Genomic DNA, 18315 nt, shown 5'->3' on the forward strand with positions numbered 1-18315 from the left:
CTTGAATTTTATTGCATTAATGCCCTTTGAACCTTGTATAACTACTACTTGCACTATTGTAAGTTATAAATCAATTCTCAAAGTACAGCTTATGTTATGCTATTGAATTACATTAGGCATGAGCTGCTCATGAACACAGATTATGAAATTCTTGGTTTCATTGTTTAGGCAGAGTATTCATGATGAAACTTTGTAGAATGGACAGCAACTGCCTGTTGTGGAGACACAAGTGTAGAGGACAACGTTTTGAAAGTCTTCCGCCAGCAGGCGAAAGGCGGTAGACTTTCAAAATGTTGTCCTCTACACTTATGTCTCCACAACAGGCAGTTGCTGTCCATTCTACAAGGTTTCATTGCAAGTCATGAAAACCTTTTACTCTATTATTATTTTACCTAATCCAACATTAACCAATGTAAAACAATTCCTGTTTTTACATTTTAGTTATTTTGATAACAATAAATAAAACTTACACATGGAAAAGATAAAGTACTTAACTAGTCCTAATCTTTTTTTCTTTCTTTTTTTTCTGTCAACTTTCAATGGCACTTCCCATCAAACAACTACATATTTACTACATAGTACTGTATAGTGGCATGGTAATGTCCAAATAATGTCTAGCATATGCATAGTAATAACGTACCTTCATAACATTGTGCCACTATATAGCAACTACATAATAACATTGTTTTATTTATGTAGTCAGAACATAACTTTACAACACAGTGCTATTAAGTAGTAATAATTTAAGAATATTAAATTTCACATAAAAAGAAAAAGAGTCCATCATTTGAGTACATCACAAAAGGTAGAAGTAGTGGAGAAACAAACAGATACATAGGAGAATTTGGACAAAACCTGTACCAAGCTATCAGAAAACCCAGACCAGAGAAAGAAAAGTAAGAAAAGACCAGTTTGCTGTCCTGAGTGTTTTAGGGAATAACTTTAAGGATTCTGTATGAAGAATGTTTGAAAAGTTGGAGACTTTCCACCTCTGGTCTGGCTCCAACATTGAAGAGAAGGAAGAATAAGCAAAATTCCAAAACCTTCCACTGTACAGAATAATTATCAGTATGTAAAATCTGAGTATTTTCAGTTTTAATCAATACTGTAGAAATGATAAAAACAACCTATTTAATAATTTTTTAAACATTTTCCATTTTATATAGTTTTGTCACAATAAGCCCAGTTAGTTGACTGACTATGCAATGAAAACAATAGTATTCAGAAAGCATCAGTTAGATAATAACAAAAAAAAAGACTATTTATAAGAAATCAATGATACATAAAGTTTGTATTAGATAATGTACTTTAATACATTATACTTGACCTCACTACCACATTTATATGTCACAGGAATATTCTTAATTTTATAAATTTTGCAGTGTTAAAGGGCTAAAATCTTAGGTTTGATATATTTGACAATGTTTCTGTAAATTGCAATAATGAGTTTATTTTTCAATAAAGGCATGTAAACAAATTCACCCCAAATGCCAGGATGATGAAGTTGAAATGCAGATGGCAGAAACTCTTGTTAACCATGCACCAAGCAAGTGTGTTAGATACCAGTTCCTGATTAAAAATACTTTCAAATAAAGTAATACACTCATATTTGTCAAAACTGCAAACTAATTTACACATAAAATATAGCAACTAAAATGCACAGAATATAATATAGCCAAATTTGAAATGCATTCAAGACAAAAGTAAAATAGAGAATACAATGACATAACTGTTAATTCATAAACCAAATTTGTCAGAGCTTCTCACTGCATAAAAAAAAATATTCATTTTTGGCATAAATTTAGGGGCAACTTTATTAGTAAATAATGTTTATAATGATTAACTTATTAACATTGTTTTGGCATATAATAATATTGTATTCCTTGGCAGAAAAATGAAAATACAAATCGAAAATACAAACCTCAAACATATTGATTTGTAATTTTATTGATAGCTGTATTGGTCTGTCAAATTGAATTGGTCTTTTATATTTACTATCATAAGCCACTTAGGAAATCTCACCTACTCCCACAGCAATAGCCTGATACAAAGTAAATATAGACTGTACTGGAATTATATATAAATTTGTTTTTGTAATTTTTTGTATATAAAAAACTACAATATTTATTTTTGCTACTTGTAATGTTGTATCAAAAAATTTTGCAAATGGCTATACTGAAAGTATTTGTGTTGAACTGAAAGGTATAAACAAAATACTACAAAGAGGTAGAAAACAATAAAAAGTAGCATCAAGTTACCAAAAAGGTAATGGAAAGGTGCTTAAAATGTAGCAGAATGGTAATAAGAATGTACCATGTTGGTATTTTAATATACAAAATTGCTTATATAATGGTAGCTGTGTTACATAATATTGCACCACAGTAAATAAAAAACAAACAAACAAATTCACTAGATATTCAGTACCAAACCATTGCATTATCAATACATATTTATTACATGCATTTACCAAGTTACACCTACTTTTTTATACTTATATTAAATTACACAGGCAATTTCCTGTAACTACCACTATTTTTCTAGCTTTTTAACTAGGTGATAAGAGCCATCACAAGTTCATCTAAGCTAGTCAATGAGTTTCTTTTAGAAATAAAGCTTGTAATGAAAGTGAAATTAGTTATTCTCTGTACCAAAAAACAATGTAATAGAATACATCATTTGACAGATGAAAATTTTGGCTTTATACTGATTTTAAATAATATAGTATTGAAAGTCAAAAATAATTATTGACAATATCTGAAAGACAGGATGTGACAGGCTGGTTGTTTATTTCATGGCTCTGTAACCATAAGCTTGAAGGCTGTGAAAGTTGTGTTTTGCCTGAGCAATGATAACGTTTTAATAAGTAATTTACATTAAAATTTGTACTTATTTGAAGGGTCATAAATTAATTAGAGATGAGAGGATGCCTAGAAAAAAATGTCATAATTCTCATAATAGGGAACATTCAGGATGGGTATGATTTACAATGGCACAATGTTATTTAGTTATTTTACTTGCAAAGTATTTCACACAAACCATACTTAACCTGCATGTAACTTCCTATACAAGAAATAAAAAGGGGTATTAGATTAAATACAAATTCTATGAGCTTTATGTGAGTTTGTTTCACTGCATACTATTATTTTTCAAATAGACCAGGATTATCAATGTATCACTGAATACCTCCAAGAAAAAATAGTTTAAACTATATGCATGAAAATGAAAAAATAATGAAAATTCAAGCTAAGGGCATAAAATTACTGCAAATGTTTGTTGGTTGAGACTAGTTTGTATATATTTCTTACTTTCTCAAATAAATCTTTTGCTGCACCTTCTTTCTGATTAAGAATTTTCTCAGCTTCTTCAGCTAAATCTAGAGCATTATCAGCTTTAGTAACAGCTCCTTCTCCACAGCTAATTCCACCACACTTCTCACAGCCAGCTCCACCACAAAGTGAGTCACACCTGTCCACATTTCCAGTTCCATCACACACCTGTATGTAATATACTGCATTAACTCTTGCATGGTTTAAGTCAACTTAAAAATGAATAAACATTTAGTTATTATCATAAAAGTACTTGAAAAATAAAAAAACTATGTTGTATAGACTGTATTGCATTAAAGATTCAAAGAAACTCTTCCATTTATAATAATTTGCATCAACACTTAATCTTAAACTATTAAAACATAAAGCACAAGTTTTATGTATAACTACAGAAAAATCTGAAGGATGCAAAATGTTTACTATAAAACTTTGCTGCAATATCCTGCTTGAAGTTTATAAAAAGAAAATTTTATTTTTTTAGGTTGAACCTAGATGTTACTCATGAAAAACAGAAATTGTAATACATAATGCTTCATACATATAGACTAAAATTGGCATATATACAAAAAAAAACTAAAGCATATGAAACAAAGTCTCAGTTAAAATGGCAAGAAAAAAGAAAGAAACCATTGATGATATAATGTTATATTCATATTAAAGCATTATAAAAAATTCTAGTTACTTTTATGTGAAACATAACCAGATTTTAACATGGACATAAGACCAGTTCATTCTTGCGATTTTTGTGCAGCAGTGTGAAAATAAAATACAAGACAAGACAGAAATATATTTCATAATTATAGTAAGACAGAAATACTCTTTATGCCCAAGCTTAATTATGTTCTTTCAAATATTTACAACTATTCTTGACTATGGCAAATTACTTTCCTTAGATGCCAGAAATGCTGAATAATATGTTTGTAATCTTAAATAAAATGTTTCAATGTATAAATAAGTATTCCAATAATATTCTTGCATTAAATTGAACAGGGAAAAAGTGAATGTGAAAAGCAGAAAGAAGCTTCAACATATTATAGATGAATCTAATAGTTGAATGTTAAGAAAAACGTGAGGTTTACAGTAAAACATACTTGTTAAACAAAATACTGTAGCTTTCTGGTCTAACTTTCCATTAACTTCAGACAACTTAAAACAATGTTGCAATGTTGATTAGCTAGTTTTTTTTTGTACTTCAGAATGTAAAGTTTCTGTTCATTATATACTGTTCATTAATGTATCTCAGTGCTCTGTTGAAAGCATTCCATATTTTTTACAACACACTTCAAAGACCACACAATTGAAAACAGACCTTATTATCATAAATGTGCCCTTTGTCAGGTGAAGCAGATAAACATAATTAATAAAGAAATAGCATTTTTAGTAATTTTAACCTTTTTATTAAAGATGTTGATTATCAATTACTGTCAAATGTGAACCAAAATTAAGCTAAATTTTTTAAGATATGTCAAATAAAAAAAAGTATCCAAATTCTCATGACTTTCTTAGCATTCCTTACTTTAACAGTTAGTATTGTACAACTAGTCAAGCAGTTGATGCTACATTAATTTCACTTTCACATTTTAACTCCTAGAAAATGTGTAGTTTTAATACTAAATATTGATGATCAGTGTGCACCTTTTGTGATGTGCAGCATAACTTACCATATTGTTGATATCAGTGATACCACCTTCTAGTCTGTCTATTTGATCTGCTATATCATTCAGAGCTGCTTCATTTTCTTCAAAACTTTTATTATAACCACCTTGGGCCTGCTCTAGGAGATTTTCTGTACGACGTCGCTGACGTTCAGAATCATAAATAAGAGGTATTGTATCCTTAACCTGACCCTCAGCAGCCCTTGACCTTCGTTGGGCATCCTTTGTTATATTGAAGGCACCTTAGAAAAATTGTAAACTCTAAAATAATTATTCTAATTAAAATAACAGTAACAGCAACTGTTATCTTAAGAATTATCTAAAAAAATTCAAAGTACAACAAAACAAATACAGAGATAGCCACTGATATACACACTTAAGACGTGATGAAAAATTTCTATTACACTAGCAGGCCCCAGAGAATTATAGTTTGTGACCACAGAATTATGAGAATGCAAAAATCACAGTAATAAATATATAAATCTCCCATAAATAAATACTAATTATTGTACATAAAGCAACAAACAAAAAAATATATACAATACTAAAACACACTGAGTTTGCATGATTTATTTCAATGCAACCATGTTTTATAAAGAAATGGTTAAACCTTTAACTACACACTTTAAACATTTCTTTGCACAGGTCACATTTTACTTAGTTACATTTGAAATTTAATTAAACCACTATTATTAATGTATTGTAATGAAATTAGCATGATCATGTGCATTATAATTCAAAATTTTGTGTTACCTACGTTTTAATTCCTTTTTATTTCCTTAATCATAGGGGAAAAAAAGTATAGATCCTTGATGTCAAAATCAGAAATACACCTACAAAGTAGATACAAACCTAAGCATTTCTCATTATTAAGTTTATCTTGGTGAATTTTTACCTTCAACATTAGCTTCTTGAAGAGCTGTTGCATTGTCCTTGAGGTCTTGTGCATCAGATGTTAGGTCTCCAGCTCTGTGTCGCAAGTCTGCTAAAGCTAAATTTGCATCATAAATTCTATCTGTTGTATTTTTTAAGTGGTTTTCCACATCTTTCAGCTCAGCTTTACTATCTGTTAGGTTCTTTCTGGAAACATATGATTGTAGGGTCTTAACTTTGTTCACTGAATATTATTTTTTTTTTAACACTAAAAATAAAAACCACAAAATTTTGGATACTGATAAATGCAGTATTACACCTTCCATCTTCATTTTAAAATCTGTGCATAATGGTTGGCATATTCACTTAACATCATAAAGTTAATTACTTTATCTCAAACAGCATGGTAGTAGTACAATTTTTTTTTTAATCAAGGTTGATGAGACGATACAGATTTTAAATTACTTTGAAACTTTAATTGAACTGACAAAAATTATACTTCTAAAATGCCTTAAAAATGACACTAAATACAAAAAATTAAATTTTCTTTGTTCAATTATTAAATTCAAATATTAAAATAAAAATGATTGCAAAAATTAAATGATATTGTACCTTCAAATTGAAAAAAAATTTGAAGCCAAGTAAAAATCACTGCTTTTGATTCTCTGCTCACAATTAAAATACCTAATTAATTTAAGATTTAAATCTAACTTTCATATTTGAAATATTTATTCAGTAATACCAAGTCTTTTCATATTAAGTATGTAACTTTTGCATAAATTGCATTATCTTTTTCATTGGTCTAGGAAAACCTTTTAGCAATGCTATTTTAGAGTAAAATTTTATTTCATTGTCAACAATAAACCACAAGTTAATGTTGAGTAGCTCCTTTTGTGCTCAATGCTTTACTTCATAAAATAAAATCCCAGCATTTAAAAAAAAGAAAAGAAAAGAGTTCAGTGCATTTGCATATCCATGAAATACATATAGACGAGTCATCATAACTTTATCAAACAACTCGCTAAATATACTGTAGAAAAATGTTTTAGCCTAAAAATGGTGTGAAAGTTCATCTAAAAACAAATGTATGTCAAAATCTTACTTTAATTCATCTATTAGCTTCTGAAGTTCATCAATATCTGCCCCTGTCACATTAGCGCTATTTAAAATCTCTCTCACTTCTTCCAATTTTTTCTCCATCTCAGAAAACTCATCTGTGTAAGCACCTGTAGCTCCAGTGTCTTTGATATTTTTAGCTTGATCTACCAGTCTCAAAGTACGATCTGTTTAGTTTATGAATATACATGTAGATTAAATTCATGGAATTGTGAAATTCAAGTATTTCACATGATCAATAAGGAGCATTTGATATTTCAACTTATAAACCAATTTGTCCTTAATTTCTACTTTTAAATATGAGTTAAAACAGTGGTTCTTAAACTTTTCACTTTTATGGACCCCCTCACAAGCTCACAGACCTCCATGCTCAGATAGGTATATAAGCTGATTCTACAGTGTATAAAAATGGTACTAATGTAAGTAAGTATACAAGTTAAGATTTTCAAATAAAATGCTAATTTTTGTTTAATGATGATACTATTGTTTATTGTTGTTAACTATTACATAGAAACTTGATTTTTTACATTGGCTGAGAATGAGTCATAGGTTTAGAACAATTCCAAAATAAATTATCACCATTATCCCTTCAAAAATTAATATATTGTGTATAATCTTTGGCATTATCAATCTATATAAATTATGAAATATCCACTGAAGTAAATATACATGAATTTTAAATTATTGTAAACTTTTTTTATGTAAGGTATTCAGTAACAAAAAACTATCTAGCAGCTTAAACTATACTGAAATTATTAGAAACATTCTATAAGAAGTAAAATTTTAACCAGCAATATAAAAGACTAATCATCAAAAGTCAGATGAAACTATTATTATTTACATAAAAAATTCACAAGTAGCAGCAATGATAAACTAAAGATAGATTTAGTATAATTTTATTATAACTCTGAGTATGGGCTCAGTCCCTGGGACTGAGCTCATAACCATTTTGCACATGTTGATATTTATATTATTACTTCTAAATAAGTAAGTTAATGTATACAAAATGATACATTAAAGTAAGCATTACAATGCTTTGATAGGCAAAATATCAGATTATTTGATAACTTTTATTAAATCAAGATTTGTTAAGCAATGCTTTTCTCATGCCTTTTTTCTTTTCACATGCTGTTTTAACCAACATGCAATACAATTTTCAATTTAAGATTCAAAATACTTTCTAAATTCACCAACAAAATCCTTATAATATGCAGATTGTTATCAAACGTTTTTTTATGAGAAAAAAAAATCATATTTTAGGTTATTTTCACTAACACATCTCTGTACAAGTTCATGTAATTTGACTGATCTCGTAACTACTATAAAAAATTAAAATGTAAATTATGCCTTTTTTGTTCAAGAATGACAAGTTGCAACATAAGAGTATAAATGTTTAGACCAAAAAACTAAAATTTCATAACATTATGCATTTAAATATATTTATTAATTTTTATTATACTGATCTTTCAGTCATGCATAGCTAACAATACAGAATTTATAATGATGCAGTGCACATTCATTCATGTTATCATATTCAATAATATAAAACTGATCTCTAGTCTTCACAAAGTAACCTATCTTGGCTGTGTTTTAGTAGACTAATATTATGTAAAATACAGTCACCTTTCAATTATTATACATGTATATATAGATCATTACTATTTACAAACAAATACTTATTTTTCTCAAAACATAGGACAGTAAATAGAGAAATAAATGAAACAATTATCTTTTACAGTCATGACCTTTGTTTTCAGTTGCTGCTTGTTTTGGACAGCTAAGTCTAGAAGTTAACACATGGAAGATGTGAAATACAAAAAAAATTTTTAAGCTTTATATATTTGAATAACCAAAAATCATAAATTATTATATTCATACCATAATTGCATTATAATTCATCAAATTCACTAACAAAACTTTATTTGGGTCTAAAAAATATGAAATTTACCAGCATAAAGGTTTGTCTTGAGAAGAAAGAAGACAGTTATATTTCAAAGTGGTTGAAAAAAATCACTAAGGAGACATTCTGAGCTTTAGATTGATTACTCACATGTCATGTATAGAAGTAAATGTGTGCACATTGGGACTAGAATACTTTGGTCCAATTAAGCAATTGCCCCAGTTATGTGAAGCTGCTCATTAAGATTTAAAAAGGTACATATATGTAGAGTACATTAGACAAGTTTTTTTTTGTTTATTCAGTTACAAAAACATATACTGTACTGTATTAAGCTTTGGCTTACTGTACAAGATCTGAAACAAATGGTGCAAATATACAAAAATATTTATCCTAAAAAAATTTAATTTCTGCACATACATGCATTTGCGTTAGTGTAGTTCTTAATGCTTACTGACACCGGAGAAATTTATCGAGTGTACCCTGCTGTGCTTTCTTAACTGACTACATCTGAACAAAATCAGTGCAGATATTGCACTGTCTACATTGCCTTCTTTCATAAAATAATGTTGTAATCCATCATCAAATTTCCCGGCTTCCAAGTGAGTCACTCATTCAAACTCAGGTGTGTCATCCTCATCACTTTCCTGGTCTTCTGAAGTTTTTTTGTGTTTTGCTGCAATTTGATTAACACTTGCATCTTCACAATCTCCATTCTCATTGTAACAATGCAAGCTGTTATCAATACATGCAAACTCTTCAGAGTTTTAGACATATTGCACTTCTTAAATGGCTTCATTTTCACTATAATTATTGGGCAACTCCAGGACAGTGTTTAAAACCACAGTGAGCAAAGCAATTCTGAATGGTCTTGGTGTTTATTCCTCTCCACTATCAGCAATAAACTGTACTGTTTGTAAAAGATTAATCTTTGCACTTACTTCCTTAGCTGTTGAAGATGATGTCAGCAAATTTTCTTCAATTTCTTACAGGATGTAGCATACCAATTTTCCATGATACAATGTCTTCAAGTTTTTTATGATTCCCATGTCCATAGGACTAAGGGTGTGGTATTAGGTGCAGAAATTCCAATTGTCAAGAAGCAGCAACATTTTTCTTGACTTTAACTGCAATTCAGCATTCCAATTCTTTAGCCATTTCTCAAAAATTACAGATGTCATCCATGCATTTTGTTTGCATGGTACAGAAATGGTAAACTATCATTTCTCATCCTATTAAGACACAGAGGCATAGAATTATTCCTAATAACCAACAGCTTATGCTTATCAATTCATAACATGTTTGAACAGCACAACACAGTCACATGATCCATTGCTTTCTTTGAACCAGAAAGCATGTCACGGCACAGTAAAGTAGCCTTATTTCATCAGCATTGTGGATGTCTTTTCCATAGAATTTCTGAAGCAAATTTGGCAATTTTATTGAATTCCACTATTTAGCACTTAAAACATCAGCACTCCCTCCTTCTCAGTGTGCTTTCTTATATTGAATGCCTAACCTAGATTTCCATCAAAACAACCAACCATCTGCAGCTTTGAAATCATTGTGACCTAGCTTTTTAGTAAACTCCTCTAACTTACTCTTTAGCATTAGACCACTTACATGCACACTTCATCCTTTTATGATGGAGAATCACTGACTGAGAGTCTCCTCAACAATCAACTGAAAAGATCAGAGGGTACAAGCTACAATGTGAAATTATAAAAGTTACCCTAGATTTTAGGGGTGACTGCTGAAGTAGGACCCACATAGTGGTGCAGATACACTGTCTATTAGTCTTAACCTCCATCCACTAGTCTCACATAAGAAATAAAGAACAGTAATAGATATAGAATTAGAAATATAAATTGAAATAGAAGTTAGGAAAGCAAGATGTGGGTGCTCAAGCCCACAATGTCCCCACATCTGTATCACCCTTCACTGCCTGCAGACAGTTGTGGGGAAGATGACTGCTGCTCTCATAGGTAAAGAATTAGTTGAAATAAAAATATAAATTAAAAAATAATGTAAAATACAAAAATTGTAATTATAACCTTCAGTTTGATACCAAACTTCATAGCAAAATTCATGAAATAGTATCTCAATAAACTTTTAAATGCAAGTCAACAAAGATGAGAGCATGGTCTTTCACCTATGACCCATCTGGGAAGGGATAATTCGATCTCCAATAACTAAAACTACAAAAATACAACTATAATATGTGGCACAATATCACTAACATTTATAACTATGTAATACTGCAAGATTGTGGGATGGATAATAAAAATGTCTTTCTTTTTAAGTTTAAATATCTGTCTAGATAGGCAACTCAAAATGTCATAAAAAGAACTTAGAACTAAAGAAAAGAAAACCCCTTTTTTGGGAAAGTTAAAATGAGGTATTAAACTAGAGATTTTCATGAAAAGCTTTACAAAAACTGCGAATGTCTTAAGGTTTATGCACGATTAAAAACAGACTCACTTAAATTTAAAATATTCTAAGAAATAACATACATATAATTTACAGGTATTAATTAACTGTCTAATAAGTCATTTGTGACAAACTATAAAAATTACTTTAAATATTAAACTAATCCATAAAAAAAGAATTTACCATTCTCAGTTACATATAAAGGCCAGTTATAATAACAGAAATCATGCAGGCATGAAAAAGTGACCATGAGAAAAGGACTTGTGCAAATTAATACCTTTCAATTCCTGTATAATTAGATCCCAGTTGTCAAAACATTCTCCACATGGATCACAGTAAGGTGCTCTACCAGTGTGACCTCGTGCACAGTGATCACACTGGTCACCAGCTATACCCTCCAAACACACACATGTACCATTGTCTCTATGGCACTGAAGTGTAGCTGACCCTTCTGGATTACATTCACATCCTGTATGGAAAAAGTTAAATAATATCAACACCACCTAAAAAAGTCAAAAATAATAAATAAAAAACAAAAGAAACATAAAAAATTTGATACAATCAGTAAAGTTCTTCAAATCAAGTTACAGAACAAACTGAGAACAATAAAAAAAACTACATCTATCCCAGTTTCAGAAGCAAAATTAAACATATTTCATGGATGACTTTTACTGAACAAAATTCTGAAGAACTCTTTCTTACGATAACATTGGATAGCTGGATTTCCCCAATAATTTGCTTCACATTCATTACATCGTCTTCCTCCGTGTCCTGTTTTGCATTGACATTGTCCATCAAACTGAAAAGATAATTCAGATTTACAAACATTTGTTCCAGAAACAATAAAAACTCAGGTAAACAGATATAAGAAAAGTACACATAACTTAACCATAACAATTAAAGTTTCATCTTGAATACTCTGCCTAAACAATATATCAAAGAACAATTACATTAACATATGATTGCTGTTTTGTTAACAACTGATGTTTGAAAATGACTGCATAAACCAAAAGTCCACGTAAAAGTTATGGCAAATTATAAATTTTGCTTTTAAAGTATGACTTCTGTAGCTATTCCCCCATGTATCTGTGTATAGCACCTAATATTTAATATATATTTAAAGTCTATGTACAAGATGAATCCATAATTGCTTTCAAAGGGGGAGTCCAACATCTACAAATGATTAAAGCAAGATTTATGAAGATGTTGATTATTACATGCAACACATATACAACCTCTACATTTTCAAATGTAATGCACAAAAACCATCCTATGCCCCATATCATGGTGCTATACAAATAGCAGCAGCAAAATAAAAGATAGATTTCCATAGATTTAGTATAATGTTGTTATAATTGGATCTCTTTTTATTCCTTTTGAAGCAGTTTTGCATCATTTCTTTGTAGATCACAGTCTCAGAGAGTCACAGTCACAATCCCAAACAACTCTCTGCAAACCATACTGTCATGCATAAACATCTTTATTTACACTTTGTTTTGATATGCATAAACCATGTATGCGTTATATTACAAACATTGTTATCATTCTTTATCTTATAATATCTCCAATACAACTCTACACCTTCAAAATTTTATATAAAGTTTAAATAAAGACTGTTTGCACATTGGTTTTCCTAAATTTTAACTGCTAGACTAGAAGGATAACAACTAATCAAAAGCACCTACCATATGCTTGAGTAGTTGAATTTGACTACTACTCTCACAGTTCATAGTGTGTGTTTGCTGCAATTGATCATGAATAATTATATTCACCATCCAATCATACTAACCACATGGCAATGCCTTGCCCACTGTAGTTTCTAATGTCAAGAATTTGTGCTCCAATTCTTTTATACCTAAGTAGCAAATTTCTTGTGGAGTCAGCACTTTTTGGGATGTATATCAAAATCCAATTTTTTTTAAACAACATACCTACAACACAAAAACTCATCAACTAAAATGTACTTAATTGTAGCATATTTGAAATTGCTCCAAGTTAATTTGAAATTTAGAGTTGTATTGTTATATAAAAAATAATGTACTAAAATGGTTGGTTGGTTGATTTAGTGTTTTATGGCACAAAGCAGCTAGGCTATCTGTGCCAAACATCTGGTAAAAAGTTAAAAGTAAATTTAGCAAAATTCATAAAAGGAAATTAAGGTAAAGCAAAACAAAGATAAAAAAAACACATAACTAGCATTAAACCAATATTTACATCTAGTTTACAATGTTAAGAGAAAAACTAGAATAATTCAAGTTGTAAAGGACTTTCTGTAGCATAACTAATTATCATAACTCACCAGGAAGACTAACAGGTAAGTATAAAAACCACTCTAAGTCGCATGAAGTTGGCCTTTCCAGTCCTGGTTCCAAGTTATTTGACATTATGGCCATTTTCAAAAAGAAAAGTAATAAAAAGGTTTCAAAAGATGTGTAGCAAAATTATAATAACAGCTTGCCAGGATGAGCAACAGGTAGTTCAAACAGCAGCACTAGTCACCTAAAGTTGGCCATTCCAGTCCTGGTTTTGTGTTATTTAATGTTACGCCCAATTTCTAATTTCAAATCGAACTAGATGAACTGTGATTTTTAAAAGGGAGCCACATTAAAAAAGGTGTAATGTATAAATTAAAAAACTTAAATGGCATTAAATAGATTAATGGCCTTTAAAAAACTAAAAACATTACCAAGGTGGACAGTGTCACCATCACCAATAACACTGTCTAATGTCATGGACAAACCTTGGGACAGAACATATTTAAAATGGTGCCATCATTGAGAGTCGTAACGACGACAAGAAAGTAAAATGTGGCTTATTGTGATCCGAGTGTTAAACTACACACTGGTGCATCCGTTCTAGATGTAAGAAAACAATGAGTTAAAAAAATGTGACCAATGCTTGGTCTAGTTAGAGCAACTTCCTCTTTCCAATCCTTACGGAAGAATGACGGTCAAAGTCCAATGGAGAGTTTTATTTGGAAAAGCTTGTTTTTGCGTTCCTTACTCCAAGATTTGAATACAGGACCATAGTCCATGTACAGGACAGGCACAGTGGTGATAGTGCCAGAGCACATAGACTTAGCTGCAGTGTCGGCGAGTTCGTTCCCGCAAATACCAACATGGCCCAGTATCCAGAAAAACTGGATAAAAGTAGATGTTAAAGAGAAATGAGCCAGTCCGTTTTGAATATCAGAGAGAACAGGGTGTTAACCAACGTGAGGCAATTCCAGGGCCAGTAAAGAATTAAGCGAGTCAGCATAAATAGTGCAATTGGAGTGCATCTATGTGATGTAGGGCAAGAGAAATGGTGTACAGTTCAGCAGTGAACACAAACACTATAGAGAGGATTCTGTATGCAACCACTGAACAACAACAAACCATGGCAGAGCCCACACAGTCACCTGATTTCCGAACCATCTGTATAAATAGGAATGGAAGGATGGGTCGAAAGATGTTCAGCAAATAGCAGACAGCATTTCCAATCAGGAGTGTCTACTTTTCTCAGATGACTTAAAGATAGGTCATAATTGGGGACCGTAAGAAGCCATGGTGGGATGGGCTGACCAGTGGATAACGCAACTGTGCCTGAATACAAAGGCCAAAAGGAGCAATGGCAGACGGTCTGTTCTAATAAAGTATTGCCCACTGAGGAAGGAAAACACAACCCCAGGTGGGATGCTCCGACAAGGAAAGAAGTTTCAAAGCATATAGGAAAGACAGTTGCAAATGGCAGTGGTGCAAAGAAGATTTATGAGACTATGTATAAGCTCTGAATTGGGGAAGTGCAGAAAGCCCCAGTGCAGAGCTGATAAGGCCAATGGTCTGGCAGAGCAATAGATCAGTGATCCATAGTAGTTTCAATCAAATAAGAACACAATATATCTTTAGCATAGAATGTCGATCCACTCCCCAAGTGGTGGAAGAGAGAACACGGAGGATGTTCAGTGCACTTGTACTTGTACTACATTTAACCTGTAACTGCTTGATGTGTGGTATAAAGGTCAGCTTATGGCCAAAGATAAGCCTCAAGAACTTTGTATCAGTGAAGTTGTGCTGCCTGTGGTCCCTGAGACAGAGTTCAGGATCAGGGTGAATACCCCATTGGTGAAAAAAGTGCAAGCAAACAGTTTAGAGAGAGAAAAGTTAAAACAGTTTGCTGTGATCCACTTCAGCAAATGATTGAGGGCAGTCTGTAGCTGCCACTTAATATTCCTCACGTGAGAGAGAGTTGTTCAGTGATAGCATTAATTTTTATACTGCAAAGTGTGACGCTCAGAACACAGCCCTGAGAAAGTGTCAAACTCATAGAAACTTGGAATCTCCTGTCCATTAAAAATTTTTAATAAAAATGGGCAAATGGCTATGCAACCCAAATATATGGAGGTCTCGCAAAATGCCATACCTCAATGTTGAGAGGCTTATGATACATAAGCCTTCTCAATGTCAAAGAATATTGATACAAGATGTTGTGGTTTGATTGACGTTTCAAGTCAAATCAGGTGGTCCATGGTGGAGCTATTGTCGTCAGAACCCACATTGGGTGGGCAAGAGGTTGTTTGATTCAAGGACCCAAACAAGACGAGCATTAACCATCCTCTCTAAGGTCTTACAGAGACAGCTCCTCAAAGCAACTGAACAGTAGTTCCAAGGAATCTTGGGATCCTACCCATGCTTAGAAAAAGGTGGGACAATAGCCTGGTACCAGGCATCAGGAAAAACATTCTCCTTCCAGATCCAGTCAAAAACAACCAGAAGAATAGCAAGAGAAGCAGGAGATGGATGGTGCAACATGTCATAGTGTACATCATCAGGTCCAACCAATGTAGTGCCAGGCCAATGAAGGGCCAGTTTGAGTTCCACCAGTGTAAAGGGACAATTATAGTCACAGAGACAATCAGCTCGAAAGTAAAGAGGTGATTGCTCTGCCCGATGGTTAAGAAGGTGGAAGAAGAAGCAGAAGTGCTAGATACCTGGCAAAAGCTTTCACCTAGAGTATCAATAATGCTCCACGTATCAGCTACATCCTGGCCATCAGAGAGCAAGATCGAGAGGGGGACAGAATTATATTGTCCACTGATCTTTCAGTTCTTGTCCCATATGACTTTGGAACTGATGGTAGAAGATATGCCAGTTGTGAACATAATCAAAGATTCCTTCTGGCTTTGACGTCTTACCCACCGAGCATGTGCACAGCCCTGCTGGAAAGGGATGCAGTTCGAAAGTGTGGGATATCTACGAAAAGTATACCAGGCCCATTTTTGATCCTTCTGTGCCATATGGCAGGCAGGATTCCACCATGGACAAGGATATAGTGGAAAATGTGTTGAGATTTTAAGAATACGTTGAGCAGCTACTTGTATAATACAGTCAGTTACTGCTGCCACATAGTTGTCTATTGATGGCTTACAGACGATGGCAGGATCAATTTCTGCAAGAGCAGTGAAAGAGGGCCAGTTTGCCTGATCCAGTTTCCACCAGGGCACATGGGTCGAGTGGCATCAACCTCGGACAGTCTCTCTCAAATTATAGGAAAATGATCACTGCCTCATGGATTATTGTCAACCCTCCACAAAAAATAGTGAAGGAGAGCAAATTGAGAGATCAATAGTAGTAAAGGACTGACTTGGTGCATGGAAATGAGTAGAAGAACCAGTATTAAAAAGAGAAAGGTTGTGATCAGAGAGCATACACTCTACAAAGAAACCCCTCTTATTAATATCAGCACTTCCACAGAGGGGAAGATGTCCATTAAAGTCCCCCAGAATGAAAAAGGAAGATGACAACTGTTCAATGAGAGCAAAGTTTGATTGATCATAGGTTTCTCCAGGCAACAGGTAGAGAGAACAAACAGTTATGGTATGACCCAAGGAAACAGATGGCTACAGCATCCAAGGATGTATCAAGTGGCAAAGACAGGGTGGGCACATGCTGATCAACCAACAGTGTCACCCCTCCATGCACTCATCCATCACACAGCCTGTCATTTCTGTAAAAAAGGAAAACGCCAAAAGGCGACTGTATCGACAGGTTTCAGAAATGTTTCCTGTAAGGAAAGACATACAGGATGGTAAGAAGCAATCAGTGTTTTGATGTCATGCAGATTAGAACATAAACCACAACAGTTCCATTGTATCAGGGTGGCCATTTTTATTTATGTGTAGATGAATTGGATGGAGAACCCTTCTGTTTACGATCACATTGTTTTTCCTTACTGTCCTTATTTAAAGAAGGTCTATCAATCTCCATGGATACTGCCCTGGGTCATTTGGGCAGGTCTTTGCTGTTGGAAGAGGATTTCAGTGACCGAGGACATGAATGAATGATCATTTTGCATCTTGGGGTGGGAAAAGGAGATGTATCCAAGGAAATGCCTGTACCTGGCACCAAAGGATGGGGATCTTGGTGTTTGTTAGAATGTATGTAAGTTACAGAGATGGGTGTTGAAGTTGATTCAACAACCTTTTTTAACCATGGGGGTGAAAAATCTTTTCATTTGTTTGGAGAATGATTCTTTAGGAGATCTCACTGTAGTTGTGGAACAAAGTGCAGCAGCATACATCCAAGATGAGGTGGTGGACAGCTATTTTCGAGCCTCAGGATAAGTAATGTGCAGCATTTGAAAACAATTCATAACCTCTATTTCTTCCAACCATTTAGGGCAAGAATGAAAGTGGGATGGGTGAAAGCCATTGCAACTGATGCAATGAGGGTTTGTTTCACACTCATAGGCATCACGGTCCTTGCTACTGCAATGAGCACTCATCAAGGAACCATAACATGACGTCTTCGAGTGCCCGAACTGCTAACACTGGAAACATCATAGAGGGTTTTGAATGTATTGCTATATTCTGCAATTAAAGGTAACCTGCCTTGATGGTGACAGATGGACATGGTGACGTAAATGTGAGAATGAGGACATTGGTCGGCATCATAATTCCATCTTTGCAAGCGTATATGTGCCTCACTGCAGAAACTCCTTGGGTGGAGAAACCAGTAAGAATCTCTCAAGTCCCTCTCAA

At 32.9% G+C, this 18315-nt stretch overlaps 1 protein-coding gene across 3 annotated transcripts in view; it reads right to left on the reverse strand.

Moving 5' to 3' along the window:
* The window catches only part of LOC143222181 (laminin subunit beta-1-like), a 131561-nt gene that overhangs the window by 25961 nt on the left and 87285 nt on the right, over nt 1-18315 (reverse strand). For all 3 annotated transcript variants that reach the window (XM_076448259.1, XM_076448260.1, XM_076448261.1), the window contains 6 exons: nt 12000-12096; nt 11575-11766; nt 6957-7137; nt 5877-6061; nt 4988-5223; nt 3306-3494 (listed from right to left, as the gene is read on the reverse strand). In XM_076448259.1, the coding sequence (XP_076304374.1) occupies nt 3306-3494; nt 4988-5223; nt 5877-6061; nt 6957-7137; nt 11575-11766; nt 12000-12096 (1080 nt within the window). The remainder of the gene's footprint in view (nt 1-3305; nt 3495-4987; nt 5224-5876; nt 6062-6956; nt 7138-11574; nt 11767-11999; nt 12097-18315) is intronic.

Source organism: Tachypleus tridentatus, chromosome 8, assembly GCF_004210375.1.
Source record: "Tachypleus tridentatus isolate NWPU-2018 chromosome 8, ASM421037v1, whole genome shotgun sequence".
Taxonomy (NCBI): Eukaryota; Metazoa; Arthropoda; class Merostomata; order Xiphosura; family Limulidae; genus Tachypleus; species Tachypleus tridentatus.